Source organism: Chelonus insularis, unplaced genomic scaffold (assembly GCF_013357705.1).
Source record: "Chelonus insularis isolate UGA/USDA-ARS -01 unplaced genomic scaffold, ASM1335770v1 contig_23_pilon, whole genome shotgun sequence".
Classification (NCBI taxonomy): Eukaryota; Metazoa; Arthropoda; class Insecta; order Hymenoptera; family Braconidae; genus Chelonus; species Chelonus insularis.
The window spans coordinates 466,992-486,688 of record NW_023276443.1 but is presented as its reverse complement, the minus strand read 5'-3'; the positions used below and the strand labels follow the sequence as shown (position 1 = coordinate 486,688).

At 34.5% G+C, this 19,697-nt stretch overlaps 1 protein-coding gene across 1 annotated transcript; it reads left to right on the top strand.

Annotated features, from left to right (window-relative positions):
* The first annotated feature begins 4,246 nt into the window (after positions 1-4,246).
* On the top strand, positions 4,247-6,811 carry LOC118064559 (uncharacterized). Its single transcript, XM_035079242.1, has one exon. It carries the CDS (start codon positions 4,247-4,249, stop codon positions 6,809-6,811), a length of 2,565 nt encoding a protein of 854 aa, XP_034935133.1.
* Positions 6,812-19,697: the final 12,886 nt, after the last annotated feature.

Genomic DNA, 19,697 nt, shown 5'->3' with positions numbered 1-19,697 from the left:
CATAATTTAGTTAGTTCTTCGAAGATTCTTCAAGATTCGGATCCTTCATTTAAACCTCTATTTATACTTAAAGGTGAAATTAATGGTAAAAAATGTAATATGTTAGTTGATACTGCTGCTGATATTACGGTTGTTAATTTTTCTTTTTCAATATGATGTTTACTAGAGTAAATAATCCGTTTCTTTCTATTTTTACAGTTTCTGGTGATAAATTTGATTTTGATTTTCTTGAGACTGTAAAAATTAAGATTTCAAATATCAAAATTAGTTTAGAGGTTGTTTTTGCTTAAATTTATGAAGAATGTATTTTGGGAATAGATTTCTTAGTTAAATCAGGTTTGTTTGGTGAATTTATGGAATTTCTCCATAAAAAATGTCTTACTAATGGTAAAGTTGTTTCAATTAATAAAATTTCTCTTGATTTAAATAATCTTCCTGAATTTCTTCGAGATTTGTTTCATAGATCTTCGAAATTATTGGATGAGAAAAATGTTTCACGTTTTAAACAATTATTATTGAAAAATTTAAATATTTGTTCGAAAAATTCTTTCGATATTGGGAAGTGTAAAATTTTACAACATTCTATTAATGTTAGAAATGCTCTTCCTATTAAACAAGTTCCTCGTCGTATTCCTTTACATTATAGGGAAAAAGTTGATACTGTTATGATGGAAACGAAGGAACAGGATGCAATTGAACCTTTTCATGGTCCTTGGGCTTCTCCTGTTGTTCTTGTTCCTAAAAAAGGTAGTGATATCAGATTTGTGTTGATTATCGGAAGTTGAATGATGTCACAGTTAAGAATTCTACTCCAATTCCTCATCAAGAAGATATTTTGAATATGGTTCTCGGTGCCCAATGGTTTTCGACTATTGATTTAAGAAGTGGATATTGGCAAGTTGAAGTTGCTCCTGAAGATCGTGAGAAAACAGCTTTTTGCATTGGAAGTGAACTTTGACAATTTAAAGTTCTTTCTTTTGGTTTTTGTGATGCTCCTGCCACTTTTGTGAAACTTATGAATATAGTTTTACAAGGTCTCCTCGGCAAAATTTGTTTAGTTTATTTAGATGATATGATTATCTTCAGTAAGAGTCTTGATAAACATTTTATTCATCTTCGAAATGTTTTTGAAAGACTTTTACAATCAGGACTTAAAATTAATGCTAAGAAATGTATATTTTTCCAAAAAGAGGTTGTCTTTTTAGGTCATATTGTTTCTGGTGAAGGTTTAAAGAGTTGTGCTGAAAAGATTTCTGCCATTATTAATTAGCCTATTCCAGAAAATAAAAGTGAACTTAAGAGTTTTCTCGGACATAGCTCGCATTATAGGAAATTTATCAAAGATTTCGCTACTTTAGCAAAACCTCTTTATTTAATTAGTGAAAAGAAAAGAGATTTTATTTGGGATGATATAGCTCTTCGAACTTTTCAAAAATTGAAACAAATATTAACTACTATACCTATTTTAGATTATCCTGATCCTAATTTTTTATTTATTCTTGACACTAATGCTTCTAATGTTGGTATTGGAGCGGTTCTATTTCAGAAAATTCCAATTAAGAAAAATGGTGAAATTATTTATCAAGAAAAGGTTATTGCGTATTTTAGTAAGACTTCAAATAGTCGTGAACAAAATTATTGTGGTACTAGCAAAGAATTGTTAGCTGTTGTTATTGCGATTGAACATTCTCGTCATTGCCTTCTTGGTAAACAATTTACAATTAGAACTGATCATGCTTTTCTTAGCTGGTTACTTGCTTTCAAAAATCCTAAGGATCAAGTTGCTCGTTTGTTAGAAATTTTGTTTCAATATGGTTTTGAAGTTCACCATAGACCTGGTCAAAATCATGGTAATGCTGATGCTTTATCTCGGCGTCCATGTGATTGTAAGAAGTGATTAAAAATGGATGCTTATGAAAAATATTCTTTTAATAAAAATATGTTTCATACTATCTATGAAATTAATGATAATTTCGATTGGATTAAATTTCAGAATAATGATAGTATTCTGAATTTAATAATTAAATTCAAAAAGGAAAATAAAATCCCTGAATTTAGTGATGTTTCTCATTTAGATTCAACTTTTAAACTTTATTTACTTTATTGGAATTCTTTAAGATTAAAAAATAGAGTTTCAGTTAAACGATGGAAAGCTTCTAATCTTTTTTATATTATTTTTCAGGTTTTTGTTCCTCGAGCCAAAGTTAATGAAATAATTTCTGAGGCTCATAATTCTCCTTCTGGTGGACATTTTGGTATAAATAAAACAATTCCTAAAATTCGTCAGAGATTCTTCTGGTCTACTCTTAAACAAGATGGTGATATTTGGTGTAAAAAATGTAAAGTTTGTTTTGCTAAAAAGGGTCCTCATAAGAGATCATGTGGTTCTCTTCAAATTTATAATGTTGGCTCTCCTTTTGAAAGAGTTGCGATTGATATTCTTGGTCCTTTTCCAAAAACTTCTTCTGGAAATGAATTCCTTTTAGTTGTTATTGATTATTTTACTAGATGGCCTGAAGCAATTCCTCCTCCTTATCATCAGGCTTCTACTATTGCTGAAGCTTTAGTTTCTCAAATATTTTGTAGATATGGTCTCCCTTTAGAAATTCATTCAGATCAAGGTAGAGAGTTTGAATCAAAAATCTTCAAAGAGGTAATGAATCATTTTGGAATTAGAAAGACTAGTACTACACCTCTTTATCCTCAATCTAATGATTCAGTTGAAAGGTTGAATAGGACTATTTTTCAATATTTATCAAAATTTATTGATAAAAATCAAAAAGATTGGGATCGTTGGATTTCTCTATTTTTGTTAGATTATCGTTCTTCTAGACATGAGACTACAGAATTTTCTCCAGCATTATTAATTTTAGGTCGTGAATTAAGGTTACCTTTGGATTTTCTTCGTGGAATTTCTCCTTCTGAAAATATTTCTAACGACAATTCTATAGGTGAATATGTTTTTGATCTCCGTGAAAAATTACAAGCCACTCATGATTATGTGCGACGTAATTTAGAAATTATTAGGTGTTCTGACTTGGAGGGGCCCAAGTCAGTGAGTCGGAAAAGATTCAAAAATTGTTAATGCCGGACTTGTCCACCGGCGCGTCAGTCAACTCACTGCACCAATCATCGGGAAGTATTTCCCTCATGGCCCAGAAGGCGACTCTACAGTCCACTAGTTTCTTGTTTGCTCGTCCGGCCGACTCGAAGTCAGAACATTTGGTCTTTCGAGCCGGATGAGAACGGCTTGGATGCATATTGAACAACCCTAGAAGGTTCTAGTGCTTAATAATTTTGTGAATATTTTGTGAAATGTTCTGTATAAATTGCTTGGAATTCAGATAGACTCAAATAACTTCCAGTGTTAGTGTGTAAACAACCTTACAGACAAAAGGTGTTTACGCATTCCAGTGCCCAGTGACACTCATTCTTATTATTGATGTGCAGTGGTGCTCAGTCTGGCCAATTTGGACTTCTTTTTAGACGCTTGGCGCGCATTTTGTTCAGAGTCAAGATAGCCTTGACGCCGTCAACTCACGTGTAAATAAACATAGTATTTAGTTAGTGTAGGATCCTTAGTGTGAGTGTAGTCACCTCAAATTATTAAGAGCTCGTAGACTCAGTTAATTAATTTGTGTAATTCTTTTGGTGTTGAGACTTTATTAAAAGCCCACCATTAGATAAGAGTAATTATAGTGACATTAGACAACTCATTTAAGTAAATCATGGCAGATAAACGTGTAATTTCTCCTGCCAAGTCGGACTACGTAGATGTAGCTGACGACAACGACTCAATAGAGGGTATGGCCCAGGCCGCAGCCAACTCAACCAGGTTAACAGCCATCAACCTCCCAGCAGTGAGGTGATGACGTGCCATTTCCGCAGCCAACTCCAGATCACACGCATTCATCTACGCAGACTTCTCACCAGGTAACTCATCATCACAGTCAACTCTCTGCAGTCAACTCTGATTTTGCTTCAGTCAACTCATCAAGTGGTGGTGTGATCACTCAACATGCAGACAACTCAACAATCAATGGTGATGAATCATGTCAATCTACATGCGCTAATAGGAGTAAAGAATGCTTCTCTGATGACTCGACGGAAAGGATGACCTTAGCACATGAGATTTCGGCCTCAGGAGGGTTGAGGGTCCTGGAAGAAGAGTCAGAATGTCTCGTACGATCTCCTACAGCTGAAGAAAAGAGTCAAACTCACACTAGTCAACTCTCAGACGTCTCACATGATTCAACAATCACCAAGAACAAGACAGACAACTCAGAGATTCATGGACGATTCTCTTCAGCACTTAGAGCAGCAGAAGAGACATGGACAAATGAGTCTTCAGATCAATCCGACAGCTCAGCAGTCTTACTCGCCACAGCCAATGCAGTATTACTCTCAGCTTCCAATAAGATTCCTGATAGACTCAGGGTCTGAGCTGACGTTCATCTCATCAAGTGTGGTAAAGACTTGTCATCTCCAACGTCGTCCATCAGTGATATCAGTGCTGGGAATTGGCAACGAACCAGCTGTACAAACTAGAGGAGTGACAACAGTGACACTTAGATCAACTCACACACAGGAGCAAGTTACAATTAATGCTCATATCCTTAAATGTGTCACTGGTATTTTACCAACCAGACAACTCAAGAAAATCAACTGGTCAGCTCTCAACTCTCTGCAACTTGCTGATCCAGACTACTCAACTCCAAGACCCATTGATATCTTAATAGGAGCAGATTGTTATGGTCTGATTGTGAAAGCGGGCATCAAACAATGTCCGCAGTCATCTCTAATAGCCCAAGAGTCCATCTTTGGGTGGATGCTCATTGGAATGCCACAACAGACAAAATGCTCAACTGTGAGAACTCATCACGCAGCACAGGTCAGCTCATACCAGCAAGTGTCTGATCTCTTGACAAAATTCTGGGTTCAAGAAGAAGTTCCAGATACTTCAGCCAGCCAACTCAGCCCAGATGATCAATCTTGTGAAGATCATTATGTTACGACTCATTCAAGAGATCAAGATGGGAAATATGTTGTGAGAATACCGCTAAAAGCATCACCATCTCTTCTAGGCAACTCATCAGCGAGAGCTCATCAGTGTTTACGACACATGATCAGACGACTCACGAAAAATGACTCATATGCACAACTCTATCACAACTTTATGCAAGAATATGAGTCACTGAACCACATGAAACGAGCCAAGGCAAGTCCAGTCAACTCTCCAGTGTATTATTTGCCTCATCATGGTGTCTTAAGAGAAGACAGTGTTACTACAAAGCTTCGGGTAGTATTTAATGGCTCTAGTCCATCTTCTAGTGGTCTATCAGTGAACGATATTCAACATACTGGTGCCAAAGTCCAGAAAGACATTGCAGACGTACTCATTTGGATCAGACAGCATAAATTTGTGTTCACATCAGACATCACAAAGATGTACAGACAAATCAAGGTACATCAAGATGACTGGGATCTCCAGAGAATCCTGTGGGTGGACGAGCACTCCAAGATAATCCCATATCAACTCACAACGGTCACGTATGGTACCAGGTCAGCCCCATTTCTGGCTGTTCGTACAATGATCCAGCTAGTAAAGGATGAAGGTCATAAGTTCCCTCTAGCTGTTGATCCACTACTAAAAGGAAGATATGTGGACGATATTTTTGGAGGTGCTGACACAGTGAGTCAACTGATAGACATCTCAACTCAAGTCAGACAACTCTGCATGGCAGGTGGCTTCCCGTTGGCGAAATGGCACAGCAACTCAATCGGATTCCTTCAGTCAATCACAGACAACTCATCAGAAGAGCAGATCCAATCATTTGAGAGCTGCAAAACAAAATTACTTGGGCTCTCGTGGATTCCAGCGAACGACTCATTTAAGTTCAACTCAAAACCTCCTCGTGAGAAGTCCAAGCTCACAAAGAGAACAATTTTATCAGAAACAGCACAACTCTACAATCCACTTGGATTTCTAGCACCGTTCATTGTCAGAGCAAAGATGTTGCTACAAGAAATCTGGCTAGATAAACTGTCATGGGATGACCAAGCCTCAGATCACATTCTCACCAAGTGGACCAGCTTCAGATCAGAACTCTCACACGTTTCAGACCTCTCAATTCCACGATGGTTAAAGATTACTCAGAAATCTACCGTGGAACGTCATGGCTTTTCAGACGCCTCACAACTAGCTATGGCAGCAGTTGTTTATATACGGGCTATTCATCCAGATCATGGAACTTGTTCAACTATAGTCTGCTCAAAGTCTAAGGTTGCTCCATTGAAGAAGATGTCTATTCCTAGACTAGAACTCACCGCAGCATTGCTGCTTGCCAGACTAATCACTGATGTAAGGAACAAATTAGGCATTCAGCCAACTCAAATGGTATGTTGGACAGACTCCTCAGTTACATTGACCTGGATTCAGTCTCACTCATCCCGTTGGAAGGAGTTTGTAAGAAACAGAGTGTCAGCAATTCAAGAGCTCACTCCAATCAGCGTTTGGAGGTTTGTACCTGGCAAACAAAATCCAGCGGATCGTGCTTCTCGAGGTATCAGCATATCCCAGCTTCGGAAGCACCCCCTGTGGTGGACAGGTCCACAGTGGTTAACAGCAGACGAATCATCATGGCCAACTCAATCATCAGTGTACGATTCAAAAGCTCAACAAGAAGAGCGACCAGTGATCACGCTAAATACTCAGACAATTCACCACGATTATCATTGGGATATGATATACAGACATTCTCGTCTAATCAAATTGCTCAGAGTGACTGCAATTTGCTTCAGGTTCAGCTAACTCCTTAGACGAGTACCTCAGTCATCTCTTACCTTTCCTCTCACGCCACGAGATTTAGAGAGAGCAAGGATCTTTTGGATAAAGGCAACTCAAGAATCGTACTTCTCACAGGAAATCAAGCTGATCAACTCAAATTCACTGCCCGTCTCACACCCCCTCGCACGATTGACAGCATTTATTGACACTCAAGGAGTCATACGTGTTGGAGGGAGGTTAGCAAATGCTAGCTTGGACCAAGAAGCAAAGCATCCCGCAATCTTACCACAGAAAACTCATCTTTCCAGACTAATCATTGCAGATGCTCATGAAAGAACATTGCACGGTGGGACGCAGGCAACTCTGAACCTCATACGATCATCGTACTGGATCATAGGCGGACGACTCCCCGTACAATCCCATATTTATCATTGTATGAAATGTGCTCGTTTACGTGGTGAACGAGCGAAGCAGTTAATGGGTCAATTGCCGTTATCAAGAATCACTCCAGCCCGACCATTTGCCGTCTGTGGTGTGGATTACGCTGGTCCCATCACGCTAAAGACTTGGAAAGGCAGAGGCGCCAAAACATCTAAGGGTTGGATGTGCATTTTTGTGTGCTTCGTTACATCTGCACTACATTTAGAGATTGTAACAGATTATTCAGCAGACTCATTTATTGCAGCGTTCAGACGGTTCACTGGACGTCGAGGTGTCTGCAGAACTCTCCACAGTGATTGTGGCACCACATTCCAAGGCGCAGACACGCTCATCAGACAACTCTTCAAGCAGGGGACTCAACAGGCCAGTCAACTCGCAGCTGTATTTGCAAAGGATGGAACTGAGTGGAGGTTTAATCCACCAGCTGCACCATATATGGGAAGAAAATGGGAAGCTGCAGTCAAATCTGTAAAGTTTCATCTTAACAGAACTATAGGCGACTCACTCTTTACATATGAAGAGCTTTCCACACTGCTTGTCCAGATAGAAGCAGTCCTCAATTCCAGACCACTCGAACCTCTCTCAGCCGACTCTACAGACATCTCAGCGTTGACTCCAGCATACTTCTTGGTTGGTGAACCGCTCGTCACATTGCCAGAGCCGTCACTAGAAGATGTGCCAATGCCACGCTTGTCCAGGTGGCAATTTATTCAGCAGCGACTGCAATCGTTTTGGTCCACGTGGTCGAAACAATACCTTCAGCAGCAACTCGCCATTTCCAAGTGGAAACACCCCTTTCACAACATCACAGTCGGCTCAATTGTACTACTCACTGACGAGAGGTTCCCACCAACGAAGTGGCCTCTCGCCAGAGTGATTGAGGTGTTCCTAGGATCAGACGGACTCATCAGAACAGTCAAACTCAGGGCAGCCACAGCAGAACTCGTCAGACCACTCACAAAGCTAGTCATCTTACCATACACTCCACCAGCAGTAGATCAGCAAAGGCGTTGCTGATGGTGGGACAATGTTCTGACTTGGAGGGGCCCAAGTCAGTGAGTCGGGAAAGATTCGAAAATTGTTAATGCCGGACTTGTCCACCGGCGCGTCAGTCAACTCACTGGACCAATCATCGGGAAGTATTTCCCTCATGGCCCAGAATGCGACTCTACAGTCCTAGTGACGCCAACAAGCACGCGGTCGAGCACTTGTGGCGTCAGTTAGCTCCAGGCAAATCACGCGGTCATCTCTGTATAATTGTTCGCAGTCAAATCGCGGTTTTGTGCAGTCAGCTCACCTTTGGTAGTACCGAATACAGTCAAGTAGACTCAGACAACTCTCACGAACAAAAGTGAATCATCATCATTACTCTCATCAGTGCCAGTGGTCCAGTATAGTCAGTTGTAGTGTCTTTGGGCGCGAAGCTGAACTGGCGTCGACGCCATAGTGCCTCACGGACATTCACATATACATCGCACACCCGAACAACTCTGGTGTATACCGTGAATGTTGCTATTGGCTGTTTTGAGACGTTTTTTGGTGAAAAAACAACCATCAGATAATTCAAAAGTGTATGAACAAGTAATGTACAGTCAACTCACATAAACTCAGTGATTATTAATTTCTATTGTTTAAGTTAAGTGTTATTGGTTAATAAAATCTATAAAACCCATACAATTTGGTGTTAAAGAACTATTTTTAAGGAACCTTCTAGCATCCAACCTGTTTCGTTATTCTGCTCTTAATTATTACAGTCCACTAGTTTTTTGTTTGCTCGTCCGGCCGACTCGAAGTCAGAACATCAGGAAAACTTAAATTTAATTATGATTTAAAATCTAATATGTTGTCTTTTGACATAGGTCAACAAGTTTGGTTTTATTTTCCTAAAAGAGTTAAAGGGAAATGTCCTAAACTTTAATCAGATTAAGAAGGTCTATATATTATTAAAAACGAATTAAATAATGTTGTTTTTAGAATTCAGAAAATTCCGAATGGTCGTTTAAAAGTGGTTCATATGTATAGACTCGCTCCTTATGATGTTGATGATTGATTGTTGACTCTTACTGGATTCCTTATTTCTGTTGAATTCAGGGTTTATGTAACTTCCAGTCTGAGAACGTCGGCTTTCATTGATCATTTGATTGTTGAGTTAAATTCACAATGTCTATCCTGGAGCGTTCTCGTGGAGTTACTATAGGATATACACGGTTGGAGCGTTGGTGTTGTTAACCTTTTTTTCATTAATGGCCAAAATGAAGTTAAGTTAGGCACTCAGTGTCTATGGTATCCCATAAAGTTCGAATAGTTGATTTGAACTATTGAACTTATGTTTTTATAAATATGTATTGAAAAAATGTATCAAATATTGTATATAATTTTTTTGCTTCTTTAAATAAACTGTAAGATTTATGATATGTATGCTTCTGACTTATTTCTATAATAAAAAAAAACCTCTAATCCTAAAATATTTATAAGATTGTTTTAAATAAATATGTTCAGTAATTAATTACTGAATAGCTAACTTCACTCAATTAAAGAATTTAAATCTGGTCACCTTGCCGGCAACCAATAAAAACACTCATCACTCGGACCTATTAGGGCCCGTCCCCGATCGACTTCCAGGCTTCACGAATTTTCTCGATAAAGCTTGATAGCCGATCAGTTGCTGAACCGCAATCACCGAAGCTAGATTGTAAACATATAATTATATATTTTCCAAATTAATTTTCGAATTTGTCTACTTAATGGTTGAATTCAACTATTCTATCATGTAAAATTAAACAGTATGCAGTTGTACCTAGGGGAAACATTTCAGTAGCTTCATATTCAAGACAAACACCGACTGGCCCTGCTTTAATGTATTCATTTTGTCTTGAACAATCTATTACAATGAATAGTCCTCTTCCCATAAAATTTCCTTTATTTAAGTATAGTCTTTTAATGTTTTTACTATAATAGGATAAATAAAAATTCGTATACATTTCATACAAAAGGGCATATTTACTATTTAAAATATCAATATTCATGTTAGCATATGGATATCGCTGTGAATTTAAATAAACCGCAAAATCTTTAAATTTACAATGATTCAATATATCAGAGCGTTTCGATAATTGATTTTTACGTTCAGTTTGTGATGAAAATATAATATATCTTGGCTTCTCTAGTTGATTTGTTGTCTTCGCAGACCAGATGTGTTTCGTTGTTATAGGTAAAGATGAATATTCATATAGCTCCTATGATCCGAAGGGTATCGATATCGGTCGATCTGTACTGATGTAATCCAACATATCAACTTTTTTGAATCAGACATTGTAACATATGGCACACACCATTCAATTTTATCAAGAGTAATTTTTAAATTTTCTGCTGCTGTTGTTGCCGCATTAGCTATTTTGATTTGATGTATTGCATTCAATTCAGTGTTGGCTCTTATGAGTATTAGCTCATGTTTACAGTTAAAAATGACTTGTTTATAATCCTCAGCAAATCCAAATAATAATTTTAATGGTATGATGACGTCAAAATTTCCGTTAGAATCACATAGTTTTTTATTATCAAGTACCATTCCACTGTTTTCAAAAGAATATTCTTGCTCTGGTGTAAATGATAGAAATCCCTTCATGAATGTTGTAATGCCCACATTTTTACTACGATAAATTTCAATTCCATTTAATTCATATCTCATTTCTTCATCTAAGAAACAAGCAAACATTGTTGCAAGTAAAGATCTGTTTGATGTAGCCCTCCCATTGTCTTTTGGAAATTTACCAGTGATATGAATTGAACTTCCACATGGTAAAAAACATAAATCTTGATGTTGTACAGCTATACGTATCTCATCATTGTTTTTATTTAATAATGAACCATATGGCTGATGGGCGTGAATCTTATAATGAGATATAGATTCATCTTGAACAATTCTTTTATTAATTTTTGATGCCGTCGCCTCCATAGTATTAAGTATAACAAACTGAATTTAAATTTAACAATTTTTGAAATTAAGTCTAAACCAAGACTTTCTAGGAATTGAGTGTTCTGAGGAGTCAGTTGTTTCACTGTTTCCCTCGTTTTTTTCATCTTCTTTTGTTGAGATGTTGTTCGTTTGATTGTCTTTCTTAAACTGTGTACATTTATGCATGGTTGATGGTTATTATAACTTTGTTCTTCCAAATGACCACCATAAACTATTACCCTTATATACTCTTTAAATGTAACCTTACAGTGACTGATTCATATCGATCATTAATTAATTTCCCGTCTTGATCCACAACTCGTATCTGAAAATTATGTATTTCCCTCACTGTGACTGGAAGATAAATGACTTTTGTAGGTGATTCAATAATTTTATATCCTGGTGGGACTAATGGAAAAAATGCATGAATTGTATGAGCAAATTGATTATTTATGTATGCACCACTTGTAATATTACACTCTACACATATTGCATTAACACTTAATATTGATGTTGGTTTTTCTAATTTATATACTTCTCCTGCTTTATAAATTTTTCGTTCGAAAGCTAAAAATTCACCGATAAAATCTTCAGATGTAAAGTCAATAGCTGATTTTTCGCTATATAATTCGGTGAGGAGTGTACTTTTTTCAACTCCTAATGAAAGATTTCATTGAGGATCTGTCACAATTAGAAATATGTAAATATCTTTAAGATCATAAGTACCATTTGGAATTGTAATTGTACGCCATCCGTCTTTTATTTGACATCGAAATTTATTGTTGCCTTCATATATGTTTGGAATTGAATTAAATGTAAGAAAATCAACAAGTCCAAGAACAGAATTTTTTGTAGCTGATAATTCAATTGAAGGAAAATATGAAACCTCCAATAATGATGAATGTCTAGTAAGTGTTAATATCAAAGAATCAGAAACCACAATGTTTATTGTATAATACTTAAAAAGTAAATGAAATATAATTTTTTCTACATCATATTTACAGCTGATCATTTAAAAGTTTTAAACATAAATGTCCACAGTTAGTTGTATTATAATCTTGATATTTTTTATAATTATATAATATACGGTTAACATCAAAATAATTCACAAGTTCTCTGGGTGGTTTCAAATCACCAAAACTATTGAAGTATACAACTTTTTCACCTCTTTTTTTATATGCCACCCAATGAGTTCCAGATCGGTCTTTATTATCTAAATTGATGATTGTTGATTCATTTTTCCAAGGTCGTGATGATGGTAAATCATTTCTCATGGACAAAATTTCGAAAATATGGTATTTTCAATTTTTCTGTATACTTTAACAAATCAAAATTAGTTAGTGCTCGCTTTGGTAATTTAATCGAATATTTTTTTTTCAATCCCTCTCCCGATTTATATCGATTCGAATATGCTCCCTTTCCAGTTTTTTATCGATTCACATAAGCGCCTTTACCCATAGCTATAGCTTCCATTTTTTCATTATGACGTTTAAGTTCATTCAACTGTTTGTTTGCAACCTGTGGCGCTTAAACCTGGTAACAGTGGAAGCAGTGGTAACAAGCCACCAGATATATTCGTTAAAGGTAGACGACTTTTACGTTGTGAAGTTTTCTTTTTTTTAATTTGTCCTCCTTTTACTCTCTTCTATCGTGAGTTAACTTTCTTGTTCTTTAATCCCATTTCGAATTTTGTCTTGAGTTTCATAGCATTCACAACACTCCACGCTGCTATTTTTTCACCTAAGCCAGCGTCTCTAACTAGTACGCGTTGCCACGCTTTTTCAGCAAGTATTTTATCTGCTAAATGTCTCTCTGATAGATTTTCTCTATTTTGAGAATATGCTATATCATGTGCTCGACAAGCAGTATCTAATGAATTGATTCCTTGATCACCTCGAGCCAATCGTTGTAATTTTGTACCCGGTCCACAAAATTAATAGCCTGGGATATATAATTCAACGGGTAAATTATTGATGATTTTATTTAGTATCCCCGCTCCTTTTTTTTAGATATTTTTCTCAGTCATTATTCAACTTAATAAAAACTATAAAAGTGTCGATATTTAAATCTTTACGCTTAGTTACTATCGGGATGGAGTTTAAACCACAAGATTTGAAATTATCTGTAAAAAATTTTGATAAAATCATACCAATGGAAAAAAATACAAAGACTAAACGTCATGGTGAATTATTACCTAATACTATACGCTCAGTTTTTTGTGTTCTAATTGCGGAAAAACAAATGCATTGTTGGCTCTAATCACTTATTCAAATAGATTAAGATTTGAAAATATTCATTTGTATTCTAAATCATTAAATCAGCCTAAATATAAATACTTGGAAAAACTACTCGAGCCTATTGATGACGTTGGTTTTTTTCCATTCAATGATAATGAACAAGTTGTAAAGACAGATGATGTTCAACCTAATTCCATTATGATATTTGATGATATGGCTTGTGAGAAGCAATATAATATTCGAGCATATTTTTGTATGAGTCGTCACAAAGATGTTGATAGTTTTTATCTTTGTCAAACTTATGCGAAAACCCCAACACATCTAATACGGGATAATGTAAATTTTCTCTTTCGACAAGATGAAATGAATTTACGGCATAAATATATAATGATCATGTTAATATAGATATGAAATTTCAACAATTTAAAGATTTGTGTACTTCATGATGGAATAAAAATAATTATAGTTTTCTTGTCATCGACAAAGATAGTGAAATCAACAATGGACGATATAGAAGAGGTTTTGATTGTTTCATATGTATAAATTGAATGCTTTTTTCTGAAAATATACATTTATAAATAATTGTTTGTTAAGTAAACATCATCAATATGAGTGAATTGAGTGGGCAACTGGAGGAGGCAGTCAATGTCTTGGGAAAATTGACGAAAGTCAGTGATGTTATACGTCGAAAACATGAAATGATTGAGCATGGGAAAAATGATAGTAAATATTCATTAAATGAATTTTTTAAGCCCGTAGTAACACCATTACATCAACTTATAAATGAAAAAAACATCTTACCTAAAATACCATTATTGAACGATGATAATGTAAATATATCAATGAATGAAAGACATTATGCCACCTCGAGTAAAAGAAAATTCAATCGTCAAAAGCTGGATATTTTCTTTATTTATAACGATAACATGAAAAAAGAGAAAAGTGAAGAAATCAATCAAAGCAAAGAAGTTGCAGCAGTATCAAAAGCTATGAAAAGACCAATCCCTATAAATAATTTGAAGCGTGGAATGATGAAAAATACAAAAGTATAAGGTAAAGAAGAAGAAAAAGCAGCAAAAGGAAAAGACAGAGAAACTATGGAAATGTGCTTTATATTGGAGATTCAGAAATTGTTTTTTAGGATGATAAAATTCTCATTGCTGATCGAGTTTATAGGAGAACACCTGGGCTACTTGAATTATTATTTTAAAAACTACCTAATAAACTTGCTGTTGATAAAAGAGATGGAGGAATTTATGGCGAAATTGTTAAATATACAAACTTGGCCCGAAAGAATTATAATCCAATGAAGAGCTGAGAACTGATCATAGTAAAAAATGCAATATGTATGTTGGAAAGTATATTGGTCGTGGATTACCAACCAAAATGAAGAAATTTTTACCTTAATATAAAATCTCAATGAAAAATCAATCAACAAATATCACCTACTGGAATGATCCTAATAAGCTCGATGATCGATTGCGGCTACTTATAGCTTCCTACAATGCAGGAAATAATGCTTGTTCATATGAGATAATTTCGATCATTATAGAGCTTAGGAAAGCAAATGTTATAAAGTAAAAATTTTACCCAAAATTTACTCAAAGTTTACTGAAAATTTCTATGATATATAAGTCAAAAATTGAGTATCTCTCATTTGTGTAGTGGCTACTACGCAGTTTATACACTACAATAAAAAAAATGACTATCAATCGTCATGGTCAATATTGGACTCCTAGTTACAATCAACTTCAGGGCCCTCCGGGAAATGGTTTCAAATTAACTAAGAATAATCATTATGATATTGACGGTGAAAAATTGTGTTATATAGGTGATGTTATAGATTTAAGCGATGCTGTGTCATTGAAAACTTTAAATAATACTTCTGAAGAATTGAAAAAGCAAATTCAATTACTTAATAATAGAGTGAAAGGACTTGATATGAAAACAACGGATATAGCAGTTAAAGTTAAAAATGATGTAGCAGCATCAGTAAAAAATATACTGGAAACGCATACATCTTCTACAGCCAATTCGATCAATACAATAAATTTAAAGTTAACAGAACTTCAAACCAAGTTGGATGAATTAGAGATGATACTTAAAAAAGATATATAATCTGAAGTACAGTCAGAAACTAATCATTCTTGTGTTAACATTTGTGGTGTTCACATCATTTTCTGAAAAAATGAGCATGCATCGTCTTGGAGAGCGTTGGAAATCTACTCCCGGTCTAGTGAGAGGACCTCCTGAAATTGGCAAATTTGAATGAAGCAATAGATTTATCGCATGATGAAACATCATTATTGAAAAAATCTATATCTACTTTGAGAAAACAGATAAACGACATAGAAGACTCAGTATCTGGTGAAATATCATTATCATCATTAAATGGAACTATATCCACTTTAGAGAAGAAGTTGGATTATTTTGAACAAAAATTAATCGCAGAGAGAATTTATACTGATTCTAAATTTTTGAAATTTGATGCTATCACTGATTTACTGAAATCACAATTTAATGTATGTCAACAAGCTATAATAGACTTTTTCGAAAAATCAAGAGAACAAGAAGCACTCTTGAAATCATCACAATCATTGAATTTCTTGCTTAGTGGTCTAACCTCAAATAATGAATTAGATGGAAAAAATTAAAAAAATTAATTGCCGATGAGTTGCATAGACCTGCAAGAAAAAATTTCAAACATCGAAAAGTTCATATACAAGGTCTTGATGAAGCATGGCAAGCGGACTTGGTTGATTTGACTGCTTACTCGTCCATCAACAGTAGAAATACATTTTAACAATTATCGATATTTTCTCGAAATATGCCTGGGCTGTACCGGTGAAAACAAAAAATGGAAAAGATGTTACCGATGCCATGAAATTAGTGTTAATACAGAAACGAGTACCTTAAAAATTACATCTGGATAGAGGCAAAGAATTTCATAATAAAGAATTTCAAACACTCATGCAGCAATACAACATAGAAAACTCCTTTAGCTTTGACTTTATCCCTCACTTTTTATAATTTTTTCACTTTTTTTTTATCTGTATTTAAATCTCTATATGGCTTTAGCCATCGAGATTGTTTGAATTTCAAAACTCTATGTATATCTTACATTTAGTTCTAATTCGATACATTGTTTTAAATTTCTGAATTGAATAAAATAATTTTTTTTATCATATAAAGTTGTCATTAATTTGGAATGCTTTGAATCAGGTGCTCGGGAATGCTCAGGGCAAAGGGGCAGATCTTTATGTCTTTCAAATAAACTTTGAAGGTATTCCAAATCAATTTCAAGTATATAACCAGTAAGATCATTATCGCTTATTGTCATAATATCAATTTTTGTCGTAGACCATTCGAAAGAACCGTATTGTAAAAAAAAGCTCATGGCTGTTCCATACAAATGATTTACATCATAATACATTAAATATGATACTTTTTTATGTGGCTGATAATCGTCACCCATACATTCATTTTTCGCCTCAGCATATCTATTACAACATTGTGATACTCCACCTCTAATTCCTTTTTCTGAAAATAATACCATTTTAGGATCACATAAAATATCTAATTCAATACCTGTGCATTTAAGAATAGCATCAAATGCTAATCCAAGTGCTGTGTAGTAATGTAAAGGATCTGAATTATAAGTTCTCATACAATTTATTCTAAAATTTTCAAATATATCAGTTAGAAGACACACATCTGTAGTCAAATATAAATTATAATAATCACATAATGTTTTAGTATTAAAGTGAGACCATACTTTGAGTGCATGCTCATAATCTTCATCAGTTACATTTGAATCATTTAGTGAAGGAAAAAATTTTTTTCTATCAGATAATTGCTTTTCTTTAAGTTTTCTCCAATTATTACAATATTCATATGGAAATACACCTTTGCATATTGCTAATTTGGATGATTCCTTATCGGGGAACTTCTTACGCATCATTATTTTATCATCATTAGACAAAAATTAAGATAATTTATTGATACTAGAGCTCATAAAACGGAATGAATCTATAAAACGAAGCTGTATGTTTGAATTTTTTTTCTTTTTTTCATCATTATCATTATTTGATCTTTTTAAATTTCTATTTTTATCGATTTTAACTACTTTGGAGAATGATATATATTTTTCTTTATTAATAGGAATAATAGTTATAGTACCGGGAAAATCTGATGATGATAATGATCTCATAAGAACATGTGAATCGTATCCCGATAAGTTATAGAAAACAATTGGAATTATGGCTTCTCTTTGGTAATTTAAATTACACTCATTATGAGCAGGACCACAAAATTTTCCGGTTAAATGACAATGATCGTGAACTCTCGGTTGATTGGGTTCAATGCGTTTCTCATATATGACAATTTTTTTCTGTATAAAAATAAGACTGCTGCTCATCACTTAATGGATCCATTGACTTGAAATTGTCAATTATTTCTTTATATTTTTTAGAAAATTCATATAACTCTGCCATAAACCATTTTATGCAATCTTCCCTACGTTTAAGAGCAAATCTCGATTGTGAATTATCATAAGAGCAATGTTTATAAAAAGCTATACTACATGATATATGTTTAGATCTTTCTTCAACAGGTGGTTCAATGATGCACTCTAAATCAGCATAAATTACAAAAAGTACTTTTCCTTTATGCATCAAATTTTTAAATTTCATTTTTAAATTTTCTTCTTCGGAGAATGAAATTTCACGATCATTGAAATTAATACAATCTTGAATATGTTTATCATAGTATTCTTTCGTGTGAAAGTGATTGAAAAAACGGTCAAGAAGATCTGTACTCCCATTATGATTAGATAGTTGACTTGATACTAAACGAGAAAGAGATTTAATAAGCGAGTAATGGTGAACTGGTTTTTTATTTTCATCTACTCTTATCTTAGAAATCAAAAGATGAATACGATTTCTATTGATATCATAATATTCACTTTGATGAACCGGTGCAATGTCATTATCAATATCTAAACCGTAAACATTAATAATTAAACCATTTAATTTCTTGAATTCACAAATATCACTTACTGGAGTTGGAAATGATATTTCTGTCATTTTTAAAGTATCAAAATTTTCGTTATAATTTGATATACGATTACTTGTTCGCGCATCTGAGGCTGAATGTAACAAAGTGAGAACTGACCAGAGAAAACAGTATTCATTATTCTCATTTTTTATGTTTAAAACAGCTTTTTGTTTTTTTTTTTACTAGAATGATCACAATATGTACGTATTTTTTTTTTTTACTTTTGTTCCTATATCCCGATCCTTTCAAAGGTGTATACCTATTAATATTCATCTGTTAGCTATCGATTCTAACCATTGACCACCCAGAGTCACGTTCTTGAAACTCTTCTGTACCTTTCAATAAACGCGGTATAGTATAATTTAAAAAATGATCTGAAAACTCCGTTGAAATAAGTACTTGTATGTTTTTTGTTTGAAAATGCTTTTTTTCATACACTATCGAATCTTGTTTTATGTTTTCAAATGTGCAAGCTAATTCGACATTTACGAGCAAATTGGTTTTTAATGATTAATAATATCCAATTGTATCAGTTATTAATTTTTCACATTCTTCGAGAAAATTTCGTAAATTTAAATATTTAAATTTAGGATTTCTTATTACATGAGTACTTAGGCAATTTTCGAAAGCGCTGTCCAGATCAATCCATTTGAGATCGGTAGATACTGCTGCTGGTGACGATGATGATGTCGCTGCTGATGATAATGATGTTGATGGTACTGCCACCGATGATAAAGGTGACGATGATGATGCTACTGAAGTCGATGATGTTGCACTTGAGGACTCTGTCGTTGTCGTAGCAGGTGGAGTTGATCTTCAGGATGTTGTCATTGTTGTAGCTGATGTATTATTTATCATACCACCACTCACTAGTTTATCAAGTTTCTCGTAAACACTTTGAAAAGAATTATAATCTTCATGGATTTTAGGTATTAAATCTCCAAGTTCTTCAGATGCGAGTTTAACTCTTACAATAATGTTTGAAAGTTTGAACTTTTGAGATAATGGTAATGATGGATATTTTAAATTATCCCCCACCAATATTAAGAATTTAGTTGCTAAATCTAGCCAACGTCTAACTATCTCCATCGCACTGCTTTTGTTGCTCAAAATAACGACAAACTAACTCTAATTGTAAGAGTAAGCGATCGTAAAGATTATTAATCCGCTTGAAGTACATCGTATACTCACTCATTCCGACTGAGTGAAAATTGTATCGCAT

Coding starts and splice junctions, on each gene's coding strand:
- LOC118064559 (XM_035079242.1), top strand. CDS start 4,247: ATGATTCAACAATCACCAAGAACAAGACAGACAACTCAGAGATTCATG.